The sequence below is a fragment of the Theobroma cacao genome, chromosome 5 (genome assembly GCF_000208745.1).
Source record: "Theobroma cacao cultivar B97-61/B2 chromosome 5, Criollo_cocoa_genome_V2, whole genome shotgun sequence".
Lineage (NCBI taxonomy): Eukaryota > Viridiplantae > Streptophyta > Magnoliopsida > Malvales > Malvaceae > Theobroma > Theobroma cacao.
Genome location: NC_030854.1, coordinates 2,817,129 through 2,839,538, shown reverse-complemented (window position 1 = coordinate 2,839,538; position 22,410 = coordinate 2,817,129). Strand labels below are relative to the sequence as shown.

General features: G+C 30.9%; 1 protein-coding gene and 2 pseudogenes across 2 annotated transcripts; 1 reads left to right on the top strand and 2 right to left on the bottom strand.

The window, feature by feature from the left end:
• On the bottom strand, positions 1,015 to 22,340 carry LOC18597945 (shikimate O-hydroxycinnamoyltransferase). Of its 2 annotated transcripts, XM_018121178.1 has the most exons (4): positions 22,138 to 22,339; positions 21,533 to 21,953; positions 19,544 to 20,105; positions 1,015 to 1,872 (listed from the first exon to the last, which is right to left on the bottom strand). In XM_018121178.1, exons 2-4 carry the CDS (start codon positions 21,941 to 21,943, stop codon positions 1,751 to 1,753), a joined length of 1,095 nt encoding a protein of 364 aa, XP_017976667.1. In that variant the 5' UTR covers positions 21,944 to 21,953; positions 22,138 to 22,339; the 3' UTR covers positions 1,015 to 1,750. The 2 variants fall into 2 exon arrangements, with proteins under 2 accessions (XP_017976667.1, XP_007027321.2); XM_007027259.2 differs by lacking the exon at positions 1,015 to 1,872 and having other exon boundaries at positions 18,944 to 20,105; positions 22,138 to 22,340.
• Positions 4,597 to 6,781, bottom strand: LOC18597948 (annotated as a pseudogene).
• LOC18597947 lies at positions 13,046 to 14,699 on the top strand (annotated as a pseudogene).

The following is a 22,410-nucleotide window of genomic DNA, read 5'->3' as shown; positions in this document are numbered from 1 at the left end:
AAAGGAAAAGAATGAAAAACAAAAAGTGTTCATATGGAAGCTTCAATTATTCATTCCACATGAAATTCTGAAAGAAAATGTAGGTTAAACAGATCAGTCATCTGGTGTCCATTGACTCACATTTCATTGTTTTCTTCAATTTTCGATTTACATTGATCATTATGCAATTTGAAATTCTTCCATAGCTACGCAGGAGGCAGCTGGATGCGAACTTAGGCTCGCAATTGCTTCTTTCTCCACCCGAGGAGCCTTTGGCACATATCAGGACCTTGGTTGCTTCCAACCCGATATATATATTAGGCCCTCCTTGTAAGCCTACACAAAGCAAAATGTTTCGTCTCACCTTTTCATGTAAACTTTTTGCTTCTTTACAAACAAGGATATTAATAAAAAAAAAAACATAATGCTCAAATCTTCGAAATTATTCAAGAATATTCAAATAGATCTTTATTTTTTTATTATGTTTAATTAAATTTTATATTTTTATTTAAATCAAATAAGTTTTATTATTAATGATTGATTACTTGTCATTGATAAATATACCACTTATCATTTTAAATTCACATGACACTATAATGGCATTGATGTGAATGGTAACAAATACCACATAATTATATTATCATATCAAATCAGTATGTTATGTCATCATTAATTATAATACATCAATTTAGATATTTTAACATATTACATCAACATCACGCGATATAAAATAATAAATGATATTTTGATTAAATTAAAAATTAATCATAAAGGTTTGTTTGACTAAAAATAAAAAGTATAATGACTTATTTAATTTAAAATAAAAATATAAAAATTTGATTGAATGTAATAAAAGTATAAGAACTTACTTAAAGTTTTTAAAATAATTTAAGAATTTTTTTTATATTATGTAAAAAAAAAATGAATACCATGCCTTTTGACTCTTTCTACAATTTCACTGCCAAGCCCAAGCAAGGAAAAACCACAGCAGCTCGTTAACATGAACACTGCCTACTGTTAGAATGAACAATAAAGTAATGAATAATAAAGTACATTGAGAACAAAGTAGCATACATTACATATATGAACATATTATATATGGATCTAGAGCAACTTAGTAAGAGACGGTGAATTCAAATGGGCTAGAGTTAGAATAAGGGGATGAACAACAAAAAGAAAGAGAAATGGAAAGATATCAACCAATGTAGCTTGCTTCTGGTGCTTTTCAAAAAAAAAAATGTAGATAGCTTCTTGCCTTTTTTCCTCATAAAGGAAACAGAATTTATTTATTACTATTAAAACAAGGTTTACGAGTTTGTCATATCTAAAAAACGAAGTCTCCCAACCAAAAACAAAGCAAAGATGAGAAACACCATAAATCAAACAAATAGAAGCACCTTAGAAAACAACCTATGGAAACAGAAGTGAGACCACTCAACAGAACTAAGATATAGACCTGAAATAATCCAACGAAACAAGATTAGAAAGGACTTTGTGAATCCAAACTCGATCGAAAAGGATAACAATTAGCAGCGAGCAAGCCTTTATGTTGTCAGAATTTGTAAAGAAGCTTTCCAAACAGTTTCATGTGAGAGGTCTCTAGACGTGTCACCAATGTCAAGCTACCATCCTTGGTTGGGCTTGGAAGTATGTATACTTTTCCTTCATGGACAATATTCGCCGGCCTCATAAAAATAGGACAACCCCATCCGAAATCTGCATCATGGATAGGTAACCATATCCAACTGTTGATAAGAAGGTTTGGGCAGCGCTAAGTTTGTGACCCTCGCCTGATAGCTTCTATGTCAGGCGCTCTTTCTATGTAATCAATAGCAGATCTCAGATATTCATTATCCATCTCTTTCAATATTTTATGAATTCTCTTCACGGTGTCTATGAATGATTCTCCATGGTAATCTCCTTCATGGTAATCTCCATCTTTAAACCGCCTACAATTAATTATTGAGTCAATGAACATAAAAAAGAAGAAATTCATGAATCTGCTGTTTTGGTATACAAAACCTTCAAAGAATGGGAAGGTTTTCATTCCTATCCTACAAAACATCATGTCTTTACTAAAAGGCAAGTTCTTTATGCAATGCAAAGGAAAAGCTTGCTACCAATACCTTATAACAGTAGAAAGAAACGATCGAAGCCTTAATTAATATTGGAGGGAAATTATAACGAAACCTTCAGAATATAGATCGTGGTGGTATCATAAGCAAAGCAGAGGGGAAGTGAAGAGAGGAAACTGTGCACTGAGTGGTGAAGTCTCTCGACGTGGTTTCAAGCTTATTTGTGGGTGAAGAAGGGTACTGAGCATGAGGAAGACGACAAAAAAAATCTAAAAAAAAAGAGGGAGTGATTTTATCAGTACATTAAAGATGAGGGTGTTGACAAGCCACGAGAGATCAACCATAAGGGCTACAATTATTTATTTGCTAGTCAACATTTAAATATTAAACAGACGTGCCGCTGTAGTCGACGTTGACGTGTCACACCTTATCGTTCTCTTCGCTTGCCTATTTAAGTAGCATGTCAGTTGAAGTTGATGTTTCTGGAAAAATGTGACTCGTATTGTACTATATTGATATGATATTAATAAAAAATAAAATATATTTATAATTATATTATATTTAATTAAATATAAAAAACGTATTATCAGATCGTATAATACTGTTGATAAATTTTTTATAAATTTGATCTTAATTAATTATTAAAAAATTATTTATTTATTTTTTAAAGTTGAAATATTAAAATTATTTTTATAAGTTTCAATGATTTTAAATAAAAAAAGTATTCAAAAATTAAATTCCCATTTTGATTTCAAGTGTTTCTCAATTTTTAATTAATAAATTAATATAAAAATGTATATTTTATTTAAAAATATATTACGAAATAAATTGAGAGTTTAAATTAAAAAATAATCAGTTTTTCAATTTATATCATATAATCTTCAATTTTATTGATAAATATAATATTTTTAATTTTTTTCTATTTTCATGTATAAATATTATTTGTAATTAATTTTAAAATTTTTTATCGATACGATACGATATTAAAAAAATAAAAATTCAATAAACGATATGTATTTCGATTTGACAAATACATTTTAAAGCAAGTTGAAGTTTTTGATTTATTTACCAAATTAGTTTATAAAAATTTAAATTTAATCCAAACTATCTTAAATTGACCCAAATTGAAAATCATTAATGTATAAGTGGAGTGAATAGAATGGGAGTATACCTTTTTCAATCTTTTGATTAAAATCAAACCGATAAAATGATGAAAGAAAATAATTTTTTCTCGTTACGTATAAAAGGTTGATCTAACTAGAATTATTTGAATTTTTAGCCAAAGTTTAGAAGATGAGGAAGACTTCCAATTTCTCTAGAGAAAAATAACAATTGATTACCACTTTTGTGTTCATTTACAACTACATAACATGGAAGGGAAAAAGCTTTTTATGTTTATCTATTAAATATTTATCTATTAACAATGTCCAAATGCTTTGGTTTTTCTTGTATAGCCAATTTTTTACTTTCTGCTATCATTTGGTGGTGTCACAAATTTTCCACACTTTACGAAAAGGAAGATCCTTTGCTAGATGTTTACAAGGACTCGTTGTCTTGGCTTGGTTGTTGCCCTCAAGTTTTTGGTTATTTTTTTTACTTTCCTAAGCATAACATTCAAAGTTACTATAAAATTCCTAGCATAGAAGATTCAATTTATATGTATATATATATATAGGATCTGCTTTTATATCGAGAAAAGAATAAAAGTGTACATCAAAGACAGCCGGATTGGTACGTAGGACTGACATGATTCTCTCAACACAGCTAATATCTGCCTCCCCTTTCTCTATTCTTTAGCTCAACTCAGGAAAGAAGTCTTGGAAACCGGTTTAGACACTCTTTTAAGTGCTGGTTTCTTTTTGTGATTGTGCGTACATATTCTCCTCTAGTTTTTGATTAAAGATTAGAGACTTTGAATGATAATGTAGTATCGTAAATTAACATAATATATAAAATATATGTATTAAAAAATATTATAAATTAATTATTAATTATAATTTATAAATTAATTCAATTAATAACATAAATTTATAAATTAAAAAAATTAAATTTGGATATCGAATACTTAAAAGGTGATACTCAAATCCTACTCGAACTTAATTATAAAATATCCTAATCTTATATAAGCAGATAAGATACTTGTGGGTATCTCATAACAAGATATCTATTATCATCACTGTTTGAGTACTGGTTTCTTTTTTTATTTCTCTTTACAAATAAGGATACTAATAAAAAAAAATGAAATACCATGCGTTTTGATTCCTTCTGTAGTTTCACTGCCAAGGCCAAGCAAGGAAAACCCCAGCAGCTCGTTAACATGAATGCTACCTACTGCTGCTAAACAAGTAATGAACAATAAAGCACATTGAAAATAAAGTTCCATACATTACATATATGAACACATTATATATATATATATATCAATCTAAAGCAACTTAGTAAGAGAAGGTGAATGCAAATGGCCTAGAGTTAGAATAAGGGGATGAACAACAAAAAGAAAGAGATATGGAAAGACATCAACCTATGTAGATTGCTTCTGGCATAAAGGAAACAGAATTTCTTTATTACTACTAAAAGATAAGGTTTACAACTTTGGCATAACTAGAAAACGGAGTCTCCAAACCAGAAACAAAGCAAAGATGAGAAACACCATAAATCAAACAACTGGCAGATTACAACTCGAAACACCTCAAAAAACAACTTATGGAAACAGAATTGAGGCCACTCAAAAGAACTAAGATATGGACTCTACGAATCCAAGCTCGTTCGAAAAGGACAACAATTAGCAGCGAGCAAGCCTTTTTGTTGTCAGAATTCGTAAAGAAGCTTACCAAAGAGTTTCATGTGAGATGTCTCTAGACGTGTCACCAATGTCAAGCTACCATCCTTGGTTGGGCTTGGAAGTATGTATACTATTCCTTCATGGACAATATTTGCGGGCCTCATAAAAATAGGACGACCCCATCCGAAATCTGCTTCATGGATAGGCAACGATATCCAGCTGTTGATAACAAGGTTCGAGCACCGCATAGTTTGTGGCCCTCGCCTGATAGCTTCTACGTCATGAGCTTTTTCTATGTAGTCAATTGCAGATCTCAAATATTCATCATCCATTTCTTTCAATATTTTATGAATTCTCTTGACGGTATCTATGAATGATTTTGATAAAAGTTCACCAGCTAAAGCAACGAGTGCAGCCATGAAGATTACATTGCCAATGTAGCCAGGTGGGAGAGGAGGATGCAATCTGTTCCGTCCATCAACTGGCATGTTTAACTTGAGTTGCTGATCCTCTAAGAGGTCTCTTGCTTTGGTTGCGCAACGCCATATGTGTGCAGTTAAGATACTGTAGGTGCTATATTTTGTATTACTATTTGAATTTTCATTTACTTTGACTTTGAGGGCATTTAGCTTATCGGTTGTGATTGTAAAGACAGATACAATTGATGGCTTGGGACATAGCTGGGATTTTGATGTTGAAATCATAATTTGTAAAGAAGGAGATGGTTCAATTCAATATGACGAAATTTTGGAGTCGGTGGGTGTCGAGCTCGAAGAAGGGTACGATCCAAGAACGGAGCAATGTTAGGGGAGCATCCTCGTACTGTGTTGGCCCAGCTATTAATGAAATGAAGTCCAGATGAACCATCTACCAATGTGTGTTGAGTAGAAACTCCAAGAGAAATTCCTCCACATTTGAAAGTAGTTACCTACCAATAATTGCAATATTCATATGCAATTGTTCTTGTCAAATACATGGCTTATAAAAGCAATTCAGGAAAAAGGAAATTCATAAGCAATTTTCATAAAAAAAAATGTGTTTATCATTTGTAGTACAAACTTTTGAACTAGAAAACTAAGCACACAACCTAAAGAGCAGAGTTTAATTGATAAATGTATGAAACAATCTAACTACTCCTTAATTTTGAGAAATTTATTTTAATTTTGAAATATATTAAGTTGAGGTGTATTACTTATCTTATATGTAACATTCATATTTTCTAACAGCAATCTGTAGAGGAATGAATTATGACAAAATATAATCTAGAAATAATAAATTAAATAATTGAAAGAAGAATGAAACTTGGTCAGCTAAACTCCCTTACTACCTAACTCATAGCATGGTTTCTACTTATCCCTCTATATATCCTTACTTTTCAGTCATTAATTTTTTCAAAATAGTATTAAGTGAGCAGCTAATTAAAATATTTTTCTTTAATAAACACATAAGTTAATTATATGCAAAAAAGCAACTTTATTAATTTTTTCCTTTTTATTCTTGTTTGGTGAAAGCTAACTTGTACCTGTAACCCGAGTAGAGGATAGGAAGAAATTCGTCCAGAATAGTCTATTTTTGGAACTAGTTGAGGACCTTCTGAATCATCTTTAAATTCTTTAACTAAATCATCCATGATAGAAGTAGTTTCAGCCTCTATGAATAGCACTCCCTTCGCATTGCAGATTATTTCAAGTCTTCCATTTTCATCATATCCCAACCTTCCTGCTAAGGGGTAAAATGGCACGAGAATCTTACCTAAAGACTCCTTCAACACTTTTGTGTCAAAAAAATTAGAAGAACCATTTGGCTTGTAGAAGTATACAGTACAAATATGGTATCTTGTCACCACTAAAGTCCAAGTTAGAGACCCATAGCCTTTGGTTTGGAGTTTCTTCAGCCGGACATACCATTATTGACTCCTTCATGGTAACCTCCATCTTTAAACCGCCTACAATTAATTATTGAGTCAATGAACATAAAAAAGAAGAAATTCATGAATCTGCTGTTTTGGTATACAAAACCTTCAAAGCTTAGTAACAATACCTCATAACAGGAGAAAGAAACGAAGCTTTAAATATTGGTGGGAAATTATAACGAAACCTTGAGAATAGATAGTGGTCGTAAGATAAACAAAGAAGAGGGAAAGTGAAGAGAGGAGACTGTGCAGTGAGTGTTGAAATCTCGACGTTGCTTCAAGCTTACTTACAGACGACGAAGAGGTGAAAAAGCGAATTGAACAAAACAAAGATGAAAAAATAAAATAAAACAAGAAAGTTCCTCAGAATAGAGAGAGACAGAGAGAATGGATTTGAAAAAAAAAAAGGAGAGACTTGTTTACAAAGGTTCAAGAACATAACGGTTCCAATTATCTTTTTGCCCAGTCAACATGTAAAGGTCGGTGAAATGATGGGTGGCGTAGCCTTTAATCGTGTCAATCTTTTCCTTATTGTCTACATTTAAGGAGCATGTCAGCTTGATGTTAATGTTTCTGAAAAATATTATTAAGCGGAAAAAGTAAGTACTTTTACTTTAAAGCAAGTTGAAGTTTTTGATTTATGTACCAAATTAGTTTATAAAAATTTAAACCTAGTTCAATGTATCTTAGTTTGACCCAAACTGAAAATCGTTAATGTATAAATAGAATGAATAAAATGACAGTAAACCTATTTCAATCTTTTGATTAAAATCAAATCAATAAAATGATGAAAGAAAATAAATATTTCTCGTTATATATACAAATTGATCTAACTGGAAGCATTTGACTTTTTAACCAAATTTTAGGAGATGAGAAAGATGTCCGATTTCCCTTGAGAAAAATAACAATTGATGCTCAAGGCTAGTATTTTTTTTGTTCATTAACAAGAAAATAACAAGGAAGGGAAAAAAGTTTTATATTTATCTATTAACAATGTCTATATAAATGCACAATTTATATAATCTTGCCATGGGTGCCAAAATGAGTATCATAATATAAATATAATATAATTTTCACATATTCTTTCACACAACTTTACATTAACATTCTGAAACTAAGATAAATACCCTAAACAATAAATTAAGATAAAATACCAAAAAAAAAAAACACGTAAGAGAGACAAATTGAGAAAAAGAAAAACAAGGGTTCCTCGATGTCTCCCAACTTCCTCTCTTAAATGTGGTGCAGGAAGGCCATCCTTAATCAGAATATCAACCAAAGAGGATGGAGGTACCAGGACCCAATCTGCTCATCTTGTCCTGACATCATGTTTCTTGTCAGCTTATTATCCGGATTCATGCAGGAGCTTACCAATTTACACCTTGCTGCAGCAAACCGAATCCTCATATACCTCAAGGGTACCCTAAATTGTGACCTGCATTTCTCTCGACAATCTGAAATAGTTCTCACCGGCTATTCTGAAATAGTAAGAGCACCACAGGTTACTTTTTTCACTTGGAAATGGGATTTTTCCATGGAACACACATATACAAAATGTGGTTGCTCAGTCCTCTGCGGAGGCTAAATACATAACAGTTGCAAAAACCTCAAATTAGGCACTTTGGTTGAGAAAAGTCTTAATTGACTTGCAACTTCCTCATATACAAGCTATTGCTCTTATCGTTGATAAAAAATCAACCATCCCCTTGACCAAAAATTCTGCCTTTCATGGAAAGACAAAGCATATTCAAGTTAAATACCATGCTATCTGGGATGCTGAACAAAAAGGAGATGTAAAAGTGCAGTACTGTCCATCCGGGGTCCAATTAGCAGATATAATGACGAAGATACTGCCTAAGCGAAGACTCGAATTCCTCAGAAGCAAACTGAGTGTGCTGGGTACAAGTCTTAAAAATGAGTGTTATGAAGTTAAGGCTTGCATGCAGTCAGCGCGTGGAAAACATCTTAACTAAGTTTGTTTAATATTTTATATCAGTTTGCTTCATTGTACTGGTCATGAAAAATGCTTATGTGTCATTCCTATTCCATATGTGTTCAGGTGCATGTAATTAGGCTTAACACTTGTTTTACTATTTTACAAGTGTTCTTCATGCATATTTCGTATATAAGCCTTGTGTTTATCATTAATGAAACAGATCAGTACACAACTTTGCGATTATCGTATCTTTTCTCTTACTCTATGTTAGTTTCTATTCCTTGCCTACTGAATAGGGCTTTTAGCCATAGTTCTTCATAAAAACCATAGCAACTTCTTTTATCTAAAATTTCTTTTCTTCTTCTTACAACTTTCCTACCCAATTTATTTTTCCTTTAAGTATCTTCTAGATCACCAACTCCTTTATCATGTAAAATTTCCCTTTTTTTCTTCAATGTTCTCATCATGTATTATGATAATTCCTTTACCATTATCCATCCATCTCTTTTTTGTAGCCATTACCATTTCCATCAATTCCCCTTCTCTGTTTCTTCTATCCAAGAATATCAGATGATGTCCAAATGCTTCTGAAGTATGTGACAACTGTGAAGAATTAAGCCCCTTCACATGGCACACATTCAAAATCTGTTATACCAGTGTTTTCCCTTAGTGTGGTTTATCCTAGGCCATAGCCTCTTGCATCTGTAATATTTCCCTTGTTATGTTCAATATCTTATTCTGTAGTGGGAAAAAAGAGCAATAAAGTTTTACTTATGTCATGTTTGACATCTGAACATAAATTTATAGTTATGATCAGATTCTTCTGTACCCAAACCATTCATTTTTACAGTATATATAAAGAAGATAGTGTTTCAGCAAGGCGCAAAAGGAAAAGGAAAGGCCCCTATAGATAACATAGATCCAGTAGAACTCCAGTATCAGATCTGACAAAGATGGCAAAACTAGAAAACAGAGAAATCAATAGAACTCATGATTCGGGCCTAGCGAATATGGATAGCTTGCTACTTCTAAAGCCTAGAAACTGTATTGAGAAAGGAAACGAATGAAAAACAAAAAGTGTTCCTATGGAAGCTGAAGCTTCAATTACTCATTCCACATGAAAATCTGAAAGAAAAATGAAAAAAAAAATGTCGGCTAAACAGATCAGTCATCTGGTGTGCATTGATTCACATTTCATTGTTTTCTTCAATTTTCAATTTACATTGATCATTATGCAATTAGAAATTCTTCCATAGCTATCCCAAATCCATATCCATATACAATTGAATTATAGTTCACAATTTATATCCATATTCTATATAATTCACTAATAATTAAATTTATAAAAACAAATAAATAATAAATTATAAGTTTACAATAATCATTGTTTAATTTAAATTTATATAAGCAAACAAATAATAATTATATTCTAATCTCACAACCTCTCTTTAGAGACATATATTATAAGTGTATGTAAATAAAAGTATATATATTTATAATTAATAATTTTATAAAATATAATTTTTGTAATGTTAACACAAAATAGAAGTAAATATGTTTATATTAAAAGTATATATATAGTAGTAATTATATTTTTTATAAATTAACATAATATATAAAGTATATATATATATATATAAAGACATTACAGTTGATCAATAATTATAATTTCATAAATTAATTTAATTATCTCTATACGTTTTTCCTTAATTATATCAAATTAAAAACCAAAATAAATTGTAAAATTATTATAATCTCACAACTTCTTTTTAGGCATATATTTATAAGTTTATGTAAACAAAAGTATATATATTATAACTAATAATTTTATAAATTATAATTTTTGTAAAATACAAAATTAAAAAGAAATATATTTATATTAAATGTGTATATATATATATATATATAATAGTAATTATATTCTTTCTATTATGATATGATATTCATATTATTTAAACATAATTAATAATTTAATAAATTTTTAATTTAAATATATTAATGACATCACATAATAATTTGACTAACAATCATATATCGTTAATATATCTATCAATTTCTATCCAAATGAATTATTCACAAAGTTGGTAAAAATGTGAATTATTTTTAATCCTTACACAAGTTCAATCCAAACACCAACAAAATTTAACAAATGTTATTTAATTATCTATTATCTATTATATAAATAATAATAAAATATTATATAAATAGGTAGACCTGGTAATTTGTATTTTGTGTCTTAAAAGTGTCAGACGCGATCAGATACAAAATACATTAAGGTTAAATATAAATACGATACGAATACTATTCATATTTTAAATTTAAAATACCTACACGTATATGTTTAATTACCGTGTAATACGACACGATACGTTTAGACACGTTTGTTAAACGTGTCAATATATGACACAATACGATTAACACGATTAAATAAAAATATTTACAATTAAATATAATTTTATTATTTAAATTTAAAATTAATAATTATAAAAACAATTAGAAGAAAACAAAATAACAAGAATATCAAATATGACAAAACAAAATTTAAAATTAGGATTTGGGCATGACATAAATACATTATTATCTTTATAAAATTTAAAAATCTTATTAAAATAATTGTTTAAAATTATTTAAGTAAGGTTAAAATAGTCTTTGATTAATAATTTTTAACAAGTTGATAAGTGTGTCATGTATACATGTTTAAACACGATAACACGATTAAATACATTTGTACATTTAAACATGACAACATGATTAATACGATTAATTAAACGTGTTTAAAAGTGTTTTAAACGTATTACTCGTATCAGACACGTTAAGATATGAAAATTTTCATATCTTAAACATGTCAGACACGATTAGATACGAAACACGTTAAAACTAAACCCAAACTTGTTTAATTCCGTATTTTTTTATGTCGTGTTAACGTGTTGTGTTTGAAATTGCCAGATTTATAAATAAGTATAAGGTTCAGTTTCGAGGTAAGTACCCGTCTAAATCTGAATATCAACATAATCAAGTTCGAATAGTGGGTACCTAAGGGATAGAACCCGAATCCTACCCAAACCTATATGGGTAGTACAATTGCTACTTGAACTTGTCCCAAACCTACCTTAACCTTATATAACGGGTATTTTGTAACAGGATATCCATTGATATTCCTAACTTGTTAAAAGTTAGAAAAGAAAGTGGTTTTACACACACACACGAGATCGAGCAAAACTTTAAGAAAATATTCGTTTTTTCCATACATGTGAGTTTACACGTGGACTAAGTCCAAGTAATATTTTCTATCTTACTTTGACCGTGTCTTTTTTACCGAAGAAGATAGAAAATAGAGTTGTTGGGTTCTTTCTTTCTTTATTTTTCTGCTACTCTTGTATTTTTAATAATTTATGTAAAATATTTAAAAAAAGTCTATTAAATCTTGAGAGATAATCACTTTAATTCTTTTGCATCAAATTTTATACTCTAAAAGAGTGAAAATTATCTTTAAAGAGAGTGATCACGTCTCACACTTGTTTGAGTTATTTATCTGCTTTAATTTTTGATAACAATCTTAAAGATGATATTGGATTCTCAATTTTAAGATGAGAGCGAAACACTTAAAAGACAAGTGATTGAAAAAGGGAAGAATAAAGGGGATAGTGGAGAGAAACAGTGAAGGGGGAGAATTGGGACTTAGCATTCCTTGCGACTGTTGCGGTCTGCAGGCGCTTACATACGTTTTTGAATTGCTGCGTGGTGCTTTGTTTTGTAGAGTGTCTGTGGATGTTTTTGGTGTTTGTACAGGGAATAGTCCTGTTTTTGTTGTGAGATTGTCTAGTTTGCCTCTGATGTGCTAGGAAGAGGTTGTGCTAACCTTGCAGTTTGATGGGGGATTGTAAATGCTTGTTTTTCTGGGGAACTCGGGTGAATATACGCACTGCAGATCTTATTTTTGTTCTTCTTTAGTTTGTGGATTGAGTATGGAGGTTTGTTTCAGCCTCCCGTCATTGATGTTATATTGCTAATTGTGCATAACGAAATTTTCACCTTTTTTATTTAAAAAAAAAGGTAAGATTAGAAAGATAAGTGATGGAATGAAAAGTGTTTAATTTTCTTTTTTCTTTATTAATAATTATTGTTTACATTATCGAGTAAACACTTGATAAAAATTTATAGATAGGACAGGGAAGGAGTCAGAAAGAGGGAGCAGCGGACTTTTGCAAAGCTAGGCTAGTTAAAACTCAGTCAACTCTCCCACCCCCCACTCCACTTTCTCCATACTTCCCATCACAAAAACACTTCACATCTATTTCACAAAAGAAAGGCTCTCCTCCAAGCTTCTATCTCCTTTTGATCACATTGTCATTGAATTTTCTAAGCGCAAAGAGGCCATGGCTATAGAGGTCGGTGGAGAGTTCCAAGCCAAGGACTACCATGATCCTCCATCAGCTCCGTTGATCGGCGTGGAGGAGTTGACAAAGTGGTCGTTTTACTGGGCCATAATAGCTGAGTTTATCGCCACGCTCTTGTTTTTTGTACATTACTGTGTCGACAGTGATCGGACACTTGACCCAGGCTTACAAGGGCGGTGATTACTGCGGCGGTGTTGGCTTTCTTGGCATTGCTTGGTCTTTTGGTGGCATGATCTTTATCCTTGTTTACTGCACTGCTGGTATCTCAGGTAAATTTTAACTCTCTCAACCTTCTTCTCTGAGTAATTGATCATATGTTAGTCCTTGGATGAAAAGGATATTTTCCTAACATGTTTTAGTAAACCATTTCAAAAAAGTTTCTTCATGATTTTATCACTTAGCACAGAATTTGATTTTTGTAAAAAAATTAAGTGCGAATATTTCTTTTGAGAAAACATATATAATAATTTTATCAGTGATGTTACTAAAATATATAATAATTTTTTGTAAAGCCAAAAAGCTGCATTGAAAGCTTAACCAAAAACAGCTCATTTGCCAAATTAGTTTTCCAAGAACATGTTCCCACTGAAGTAAAAGTTTTTTCAGAAGCAAGAAAGTGTTAAAAAGTATAAAAGTTTACAATTAAAAAAGGGAAACTGGGTGATTTAGCATATGGCTAACAGTTTTTGATTGAATATGCAGGAGGGCACATCAACCCAGCTGTGACCTTTGGGATGTTCCTGGCTAGGAAGGTGTCTTTCGTTCGAGCCGTATCGTACATGGCTGCTCAATGTTTTGGGAGCCGTCTGTGGGTGTGGGCTGACGAAGGCATTCCAAAAATCTTACCACAACCAGTATGGAGGAGCAGTCAACAGCCTCGCTAGTGGATACAGCCGCAGAACCGGTTTGACTGCTGAAATAATCGGCACCTTTGTTCTTGTCTACACTGTTTTCTCTGCTACTGATCCCAAGAGGAATGCTAGAGCCTCCCACGTCCCTGTATGTCTCTAACTCAACCAACTCCCCACTTTCTTTTTTCCCTTTTTTATCCTCTCAAATTAAGGTACAAATTCCGTAGAAATCTTACTAACTAATTTTGGTTTGATCGCAAAATTCACTGACTGTGTGGCTCTGAATTTGAAATCACAAATAAGAAGTAGCTAGACATAAAGTGTACAAAAACTTTCCATTTTTATTAGTTACTATTTTGTTTTTCTATATTCTAGTTTAAGGTCTTGGCACCACTTCCCATTGGGTTTGCTGTGTTCATGGTTCACTTCTCCACTATTCCGATCACTGGCACCGGTATCAACCCTGCGAGTAGTTTTGGAGCTACTGTTATGTACAAGCAGGACAAGCCACTGAATGACCATGTATGAACCTTTCACTCTAACAATTGATTCTAATTTTTCCTTAATTTTATGACAACCTTTCTGAAGTATTGATGCTTAATGCAACATTTGTTGTGCTTGAATTCTTGCAGTGGATTTTCTGGGTTGGACCCTTCATTGGTGCCACCTTTGCTGCAATCTATCACCAATATATCCTGAGGGCAGCTGCTGCTAAAGCTATTGGATCCTTCAGGAGTAGCTCTGCCATGTAAAAAAAATAAAGCAATAATTCTCCAGCCACGAGAAAAGAAAAAGGTTGCCTTGGACAAATGAAGTTTTATGCGGCCAAGAGGCTTTTAACGGACCATTGAATTTGTAAATGATAATGGAAGGTGTCATGCTTCTCTGTATCATTTGGCACTTATCTTCAATGTGCCAGTAAGGTCAAGAAAAATGGGAAAGAAATTGGGAGAGCATTGCACAGGGGAAAAAAGCAGAGAGTAATGGAGAAATGGAAAAGAAAGAGAATGCTCCTGCTGAGAGCAAAAGTTGCCAAAAAGAAGAAAATAAGGATAAATCGTCATAGGAGGTGAAAGAATCATCGCAGGGCCACCCTGAAGGCAATTGATGCTGAAAATGACGCCGAAGAAACTAGTGAAACTGAGAAACCAGAAGAGACATCTGCAGTTGATGTGAAAGAGCGGCTGAAAAAGTAGTTTCCACGAAGAAGAAATAATCTAGTAAAGAGATGGATGGTGCTGCCCGAGCAAGTGCCAGTGAGGTTGCTGCAAGCAGTGCAAGGCTTGCTGCTGCTAAGAAAAAGGAGAAGGATCACTACAATCAGCAGCCAGTGTGGTAATCTGGGAAGAGCTTTGGGTTTTGCTTTTCATTTTAAATTCTCACATATGCACGTGTACCCTCTCCTCTTTCTTTTGTTAATGCAAAAAAGCTTCAGTAAATGGTTTTTGTGAATGTGGGCGCTTTTGTTCTCAAGAGAAAACCTTAGTTGTTTTTTTTTTTTTTTGAAAGGTAAAGAGAAAACTTCAGTTGGTTTAATCTTGGTGTTTCTTCTTTCTTAATTAGGGATGGTAGCAGAAAATTCTTTATATGCTAGCTCGAAATTAATAATTTATATAATTAATAATTTTTAATTTATATTAAAAATTAAAAATTTTAATGTCAAATCAAATAATATTTTTCAATTTTAATGTAAATGTATGAAAATAAAAATAAAATACATAAAGTTGATATTAGTGTTTCAAAAATATTGATGGCTACAAATCTGATCAAAAGCCTACATTCCCAAAACAAATTTAGAATGCTTGAAGAGGGGTGCCATAGGGACCATGCGGGCTGGAAAGGATGTACACGTCATTAAAATCTAGACAACTTGTAAGAAGGAATATGTTCCCTAGTGAGAGGTCCCACAATCTAAATTAGTTGAAATTAGTGGGGTTTTTTTGTGTTCGTTCTTACTTCTGTACCTAATAAGCCAAATGGCTAATTGGCCTTTGGCTAAGCTTGAATAAAAACCTAATTTATAAAAAAAAATAAATGAGTTACTCTAAGATGTCGTGTTAAATAAAGTAAAAATATATTGAAAATTAACTTTGTACAAATATTGATTTAAATGCATAATAATTAATAAGGATAAAAATTAACTTTTTAAAAATTTTGACATAAATTTATAAGAATAAAGGTAAACGTTCATATCCACAAACTATAAAATCAATAGTTATCTTTTTAAATAAATTTAATTAAAATTAATTTGTATCCTCTCAATTCTCAAATTCGTTTTAAATATTACTACTTGAATTTTCATTTTATTTTGGCTTTGAGGGCGTTTAGTTGATCAGCTGTGATCGTAAAGACAGATACAATTATTGGTTTTGAACTTAATTGGGATTGTGACGTTGAAAATACAGTTTGTAAAGGAGGAGATGGTTCAAATTCAACATGACGAAATTTTATTGCCGATAGGTTTCGGGCTTGAAAAAAGGTCTGATCCAAGAATGGAGCAATACTAGAGGACAATCCTTGCACTGTGTTGGCCCAACTATTTATGAAATGAAGTCCAGATGAACCATCTACAGTGTGTGTTGAAAAGAAACTCCAAGAGAAATTCCTCCACATTTGAAAGTGGTTACCTACCAATAATTGCAATATTCATATGCAATTCTTCTTGTTAAATACATGACATAAAAAAATTCAGAAAAAAAACATTCATAAGCAATTTTCATAAAAAAAATATGTGTATGTATCAGTTTTAATACAAACTTTCGAACTAGATAACTTAGCACACAACCTAAAGAGCAAAGTTTTTAATCGAGAAATGTATGAAACAATCTAAATACTCCTAAATTTTAAAAATTTTATTTTAATTTTGAAATATAATAAGTGGAGGTATATTGCTTATCTTATATGTAAGATTCATATTTGCTAGCAGGTATCCATAGAGGAATGAATTATGAATCTAGAAATAATAAATTGAATAATTGAAAGAAAAATGAAACGTGGTCAGCTAAACTCCCTTACTAACTAGCTCGTAGCATGGTTTCTACTTCTCCCTCTATATATCCTTACTTTTCAATCATTAATTTTTTTCAAAATAATAGTAGGTGAGTAGCTAATTAAAATATTTTTCTTTAATAAACATATACGTTTATTATATGCAAAAAAAAACTTTATTATTATTTTTTTTCTATTCTTGTTTGATAAAAACTGAGTTGTACCTGTAACCCCAGAAGAGGATAAGAAGAAATTCCTACAGAATAGCCTGTTTTTGGAAGTCGTTGAGGAACTTTTGAACCATCTGTAAAATCACATATAAGGTAGTTGACAAGCCACGAGAGATCAAACATAAAGGCTACAATTATTTATTTGCTAGTCAACATTTAAAACGACATGCCACCTGTAGTCGACGTTGACATGTCACACCTTCTCATTCTCTTCACTTCTCTATTTAAAGTAGCATGTCAGTTGAAGTTGATCTTCTTGGAAAATGTGACGCGTATACTACTATATTGATTGATATTAATAAAAAATAAAATATATTTATAATTATATTATATTTAATTAAATATAAAAACCGTATTGTACTATGGATAGTATAATACAGGTGGTAAATTTTTTATAAATTTGATTTTAATTAATTATTAAAAAATTATTTATTTATTTTTTAAGTTGAAACATTAAAATTTTTTTTAATAAGTTTCAATGATTTTAAATAAAAAAGTATTCAAAAATTAAATTCCCATTTTGATTTCAAGTGCTTCTCAATTTTTAATCAATAAATTAATATAAAAATGTATATTTTATTTAAAAAATATATTATGTATTAAGAAATATATTAAGAGTTTAAATTAAAAAATAATCATCTTTTCAATTTATGTCATATAATCTTTAATTTTATTGATAAATATAATATTTTTAATTTTTTTCTATTTCTCATATATAAATATTATTTGTAATTTATTTTAAATTTTTTTACCGATACGATACGATATTAAAAAAAATAAAAATTCAATAAACGATATGTATTTCGATTTGACAAATACATTTTAAAGCAAGTTGAAGTTTTTGATTTATTTACCAAATTAGTTTATAAAAATTTAAACTTAATCCAAACTATCTTAAATTGACCCAAATTGAAAATCATTAATGTATAAATAGAGTGAATAGAATGAGAGTATACCTTTTTCAATCTTTTGATTAAAATCAAATCAATAAAATGATGAAAGAAAATAATTATTTCTCATTACGTATAAAAGGTTGATCTAACTGGAATTATTTGATTTTTTAGCCAAACTTTAGAAGATGAGGAAGACTTCCAATTTCTCTTGAGGAAAATAACAATTGATTACCACTTTTGTGTTCATTTACAACTACATAATATGGAAGGGAAAAAGTTTTTAGTTTTTTATGTTTATCTATTAAATATTTATCTATTAACAATGTTCATATGTCTTTAGTTTTTTTTGTATAGTCAATTAGGTTCGGATATCAGGTACTTAAAGGGTGATACTTGAATTCTACTCGAATTTGATTATAAAATACTCTAACTCTATATAAGCGGATAAAATAGTTGTGGGTATTTTGTAATAGGATATCCATTATCATCACTATTTGAGTGCTGGTTTCATTTTCCATCTATTTTTTCTTTTCTCTTTACAAATAAGGATACTAATAAAAAGAAATGAAATACCATGCGTCTTGATTCCTTCTGCAGTTTCACTGCCAAGGGCAAGCAAGGAAAAACCCCAGCAGCTCGTTAATATGAATGCTGCCTACTGCTGCAAAACAAGTAATGAACAATAAAGTACATCGAAAATAATGTTCCATACATTACATATATGAACATATTATATATCAATATAAATGTATGATATATGTCAATCTAAACAACTTAGTGAGAGAAGACGAATTCAAATGGGCTAGAGTTAGAATAAGGGGATGAACAACAAAAAGAAAGAGATATGGAAAGACATCAACCTATGTAGATTGCTTTTGGCTTTTTTTTTCACTCACGAAGGAAACAAAATTTATTTATTACTATTAAAAAATAAGGATTACAAGTTTGGCATAACTAGCAAAAGGAATCTCCAAACCAGAAACAAAGCAAAGATGAGAAACACCATAAATCAAACACTGGCAGAATACAACTGGAAACACCTCAAAAAACAACTTATGGAAACAGAATTGAGACCACTAAAATAACTAAGACATGGACTCTGCGAATCCAAACTCGGTTGAAAAGGAGAACAATTAGTGACGAGCAACCCTTTGTGTTGTTAGAATTCGTAAAGAAGCTTTCCAAAGAGTTTCATGTGAGATGTCTCTAGACGTGTCACCAATGTCACGCTACCACCCTTGGTTGGGCTCGGAAGTATGTATACTTTTCCTTCATGGACAATATTTGCCGGCCTCATAAAAATAGGACGACCCCATCCAAAGTCTGCATCATGGATAGGCAACCATATCCAACTGTTGACACTAAGGTTTGGGCACCGCATAGTTTGTGGCCCTCGCCTGATAACATTTATGTCTGGAGCTTTTTCTATGTAGTCAATACTTGATCTCAGATATTCATCATCCATTTCTTTCAATATTTTGTGAATTCTCTTCACAGTATCTATGAATGATTCTGATAGAAGATCACCAGATAAGGCAACGAGTGCAGCCATGACGATTACATTGCCAAAGTAGCCAGGTGGGAGGGGAGGATGCAATCTGTTCCGTCCATCAACTGGCATGGTTAACTTGAGTTGTTGGTCCTCTAAGAGGTCTCTTGCTTTGGTTGCGCAACGCCATATGTGTGCAGTTAAGATACTGTAGGTGCTATATTTTGCATTACTATTTGAACTTTCATTTACTTTGGCTTTGAGGGTGTTTAGTTGATCAGTTGTGATCTTAAAGACTGATACAATTGATGGTTTGGGACTTTGTTGGGATTCTGAAGTTGAAAACATAGTTTGTAAAGAAGGCGATGGTTCAAATTCAACATGATGAAATTTTGGAGTAGGTGGGTTTCGGGCTCGAAGAAGGGTTCGATCCAAGAATGGAGCAATACTAGGGGACAATCCTCCTACCGTGTTGGCCCAACTGTTAATGAAATGAAGTCCAGATGAACCATCTAGCAATGTATGTTGAACAGCAACTCCAAGAGAAATTCCTCCGCATTTGAAAGTAGTTACCTACCAATAGGTGCAATATTCATATGCAATTGTTCTTGTTAAATACATGACTTATAAAAAAAATTTAGAAAAAAGAAAATTCATAAGCAATTTTCATAAAAAAAGTGTGTACTTATCGATTCTAGTACAAACTTTTGAACTAGATAACCTAGCACACAACCTAAAGAGCAAAGTTTAATTGAGAAATGTGTGAAACAATCTAAATACTCCTTTATTTTGAGTATTTTATTTTAATTTTGAAATATATTAAGTTGAGGTATATTACTTATCTTATATGTAATATTCATATTTGCTGGCTGGTATCTATAGAGGAAGGAATTATGACAAAATATAATCTAGAAATAATAAATAAAATAATTGAAAGAAGAATGAAACTTGGTCAGCTAAACTCCCTTACTAACTAGCTCATAGCATGGTTTCTACTTATCCCTCTATATATCCTTACTTTTTAGTCATTAATTGTTTCAAAATAACATTAGGTGAGCAGCTAATTAAAATATTTTTCTTTAATAAACATATAAGTTAATTATATGCCAAAAAAGTAACTTTATTATTTTTTTCCTTTTTATTCTTGTTTGGTAAAACCTAACTTGTACCCAGGGGCTGAGTTAGCCCAATTTTATTGAAGGGGTCAAACACAGTTGAATAAAAGTTAAAAATTTTAAAAAACTAATATGTTAAATTCAATTAATAATAAAAATATTGATAATAGAAATATGAAACTAAATATAAAACTATAATTTGTAAAATATAAACAGTTAAAAAGAATATATAAAATTAATGATTTTTTCTTATATAATCAGAATTATTTAAATACTCTATGTTTAAAATAATTTCATTTTAACTAAACATAAAACATAAAACATAAAAAAAATACTCAAGTTAATTTTCTTTAACATAATCAGGATTAATTAAAAAATGATACGTTGATGAAATTTTAAGTAACAATATAACACTACAACTTATATTTGATAACTATATAATAATTTATTAATTTTTAAAAATTAAAATTATAAAAATTAAATTTATGTAATATAAAAAAAAAAGAATATGGCAAGTAGAAAGTAGATACCACATATTACATAACAAAAAAAAAAAGAATATGGTTAATGGTTTGTAGAAATTTAAAAAAGAATACTTATAGAAACTTATAACATATGAACAAATAGAATAGAAATGAAAAAAATAAACAAATATAAATAAAAAAATAATATAAATTAAAAAAAATGTAAAGTTAATTGAGATAAGAGAAATTATTTTATTATTTTTTATTTATATTAATTATTAAATAAAACATTATTTTGAGGAAGCTAATAATAGAATATATAAAAATATTTAAAAATTTTTATCTGATATGAAAGAAATTTTAAAAGTTTTGGGGGGCCATGGCCTCCCATCACATAAGGAGGCTTCGCCCCTGCTTGTACCTGTAACCCGAGAAGAGGATAGGAAGAAATTCCTCCAGAATAGTCTATTTTTGGAACTAGTTGAGGAACTTTTGAACCATCTGTAAAATCTTGAACTAAATCATCCATGATAGAACTACTTTCAGCCTCTGTGAATAACACTCCCTTTGCATTGCAGATTATTTCAAGTCTCCCATTTTCATCATATCCCAACCTTCCAGCTATGGGGTAAAATGGCACTAGAATCTTACTTAAAGACTCCTTCAACACTTTTGTGTCAAAAATATTAGTAGAACCATTTGGCTTGTAGAAGTATACAGTAGAAATATGGTACATTATCATCACCAAGTCGAAGTTAGAGACCCATAGCCTTCGGTTTGGAGTTTCTTCAGCTGGACATACTATTGTTGACTCCTTCACTGCAATCTCCATTGTAAACCGCCTACAATTAATTATTGCGTCAATGAACATAAAAAGGAAAAAGGAAAAAATTCATGAATCTGCTGTTTTGGTATACAAAACCTTCAAAGAATGGGAAGGTTTTCATTGCTATCCGACAAAACATCATGTCTCTTCTAAAAGGCAAGTTCTTTATCCAATACAAAGGAAAAGCTTAGTACCAATACCTTATAACAGTAGAAAAAAACGATCGAAGCCTTAATTAATATTGGTGGGAGATTATAACGAAACCTTCAGAATATAGATCGCGGTGGTAAGGTAAGCAAAGCAGAGGGGAAGTGAAGAGGGGAGATTGTGCACTGAGTGGCGAAGTCTCTCGACGTGGTTTCAAGCTTATTTGTAGATGAAGAAGGGAATTGAACACAAGGAAGACGACAAAAAAAAAGAAAAAAGAGGGACTTGATTTTATGTGGTTTGCCTCATAGGGAAATTAAGGTCGT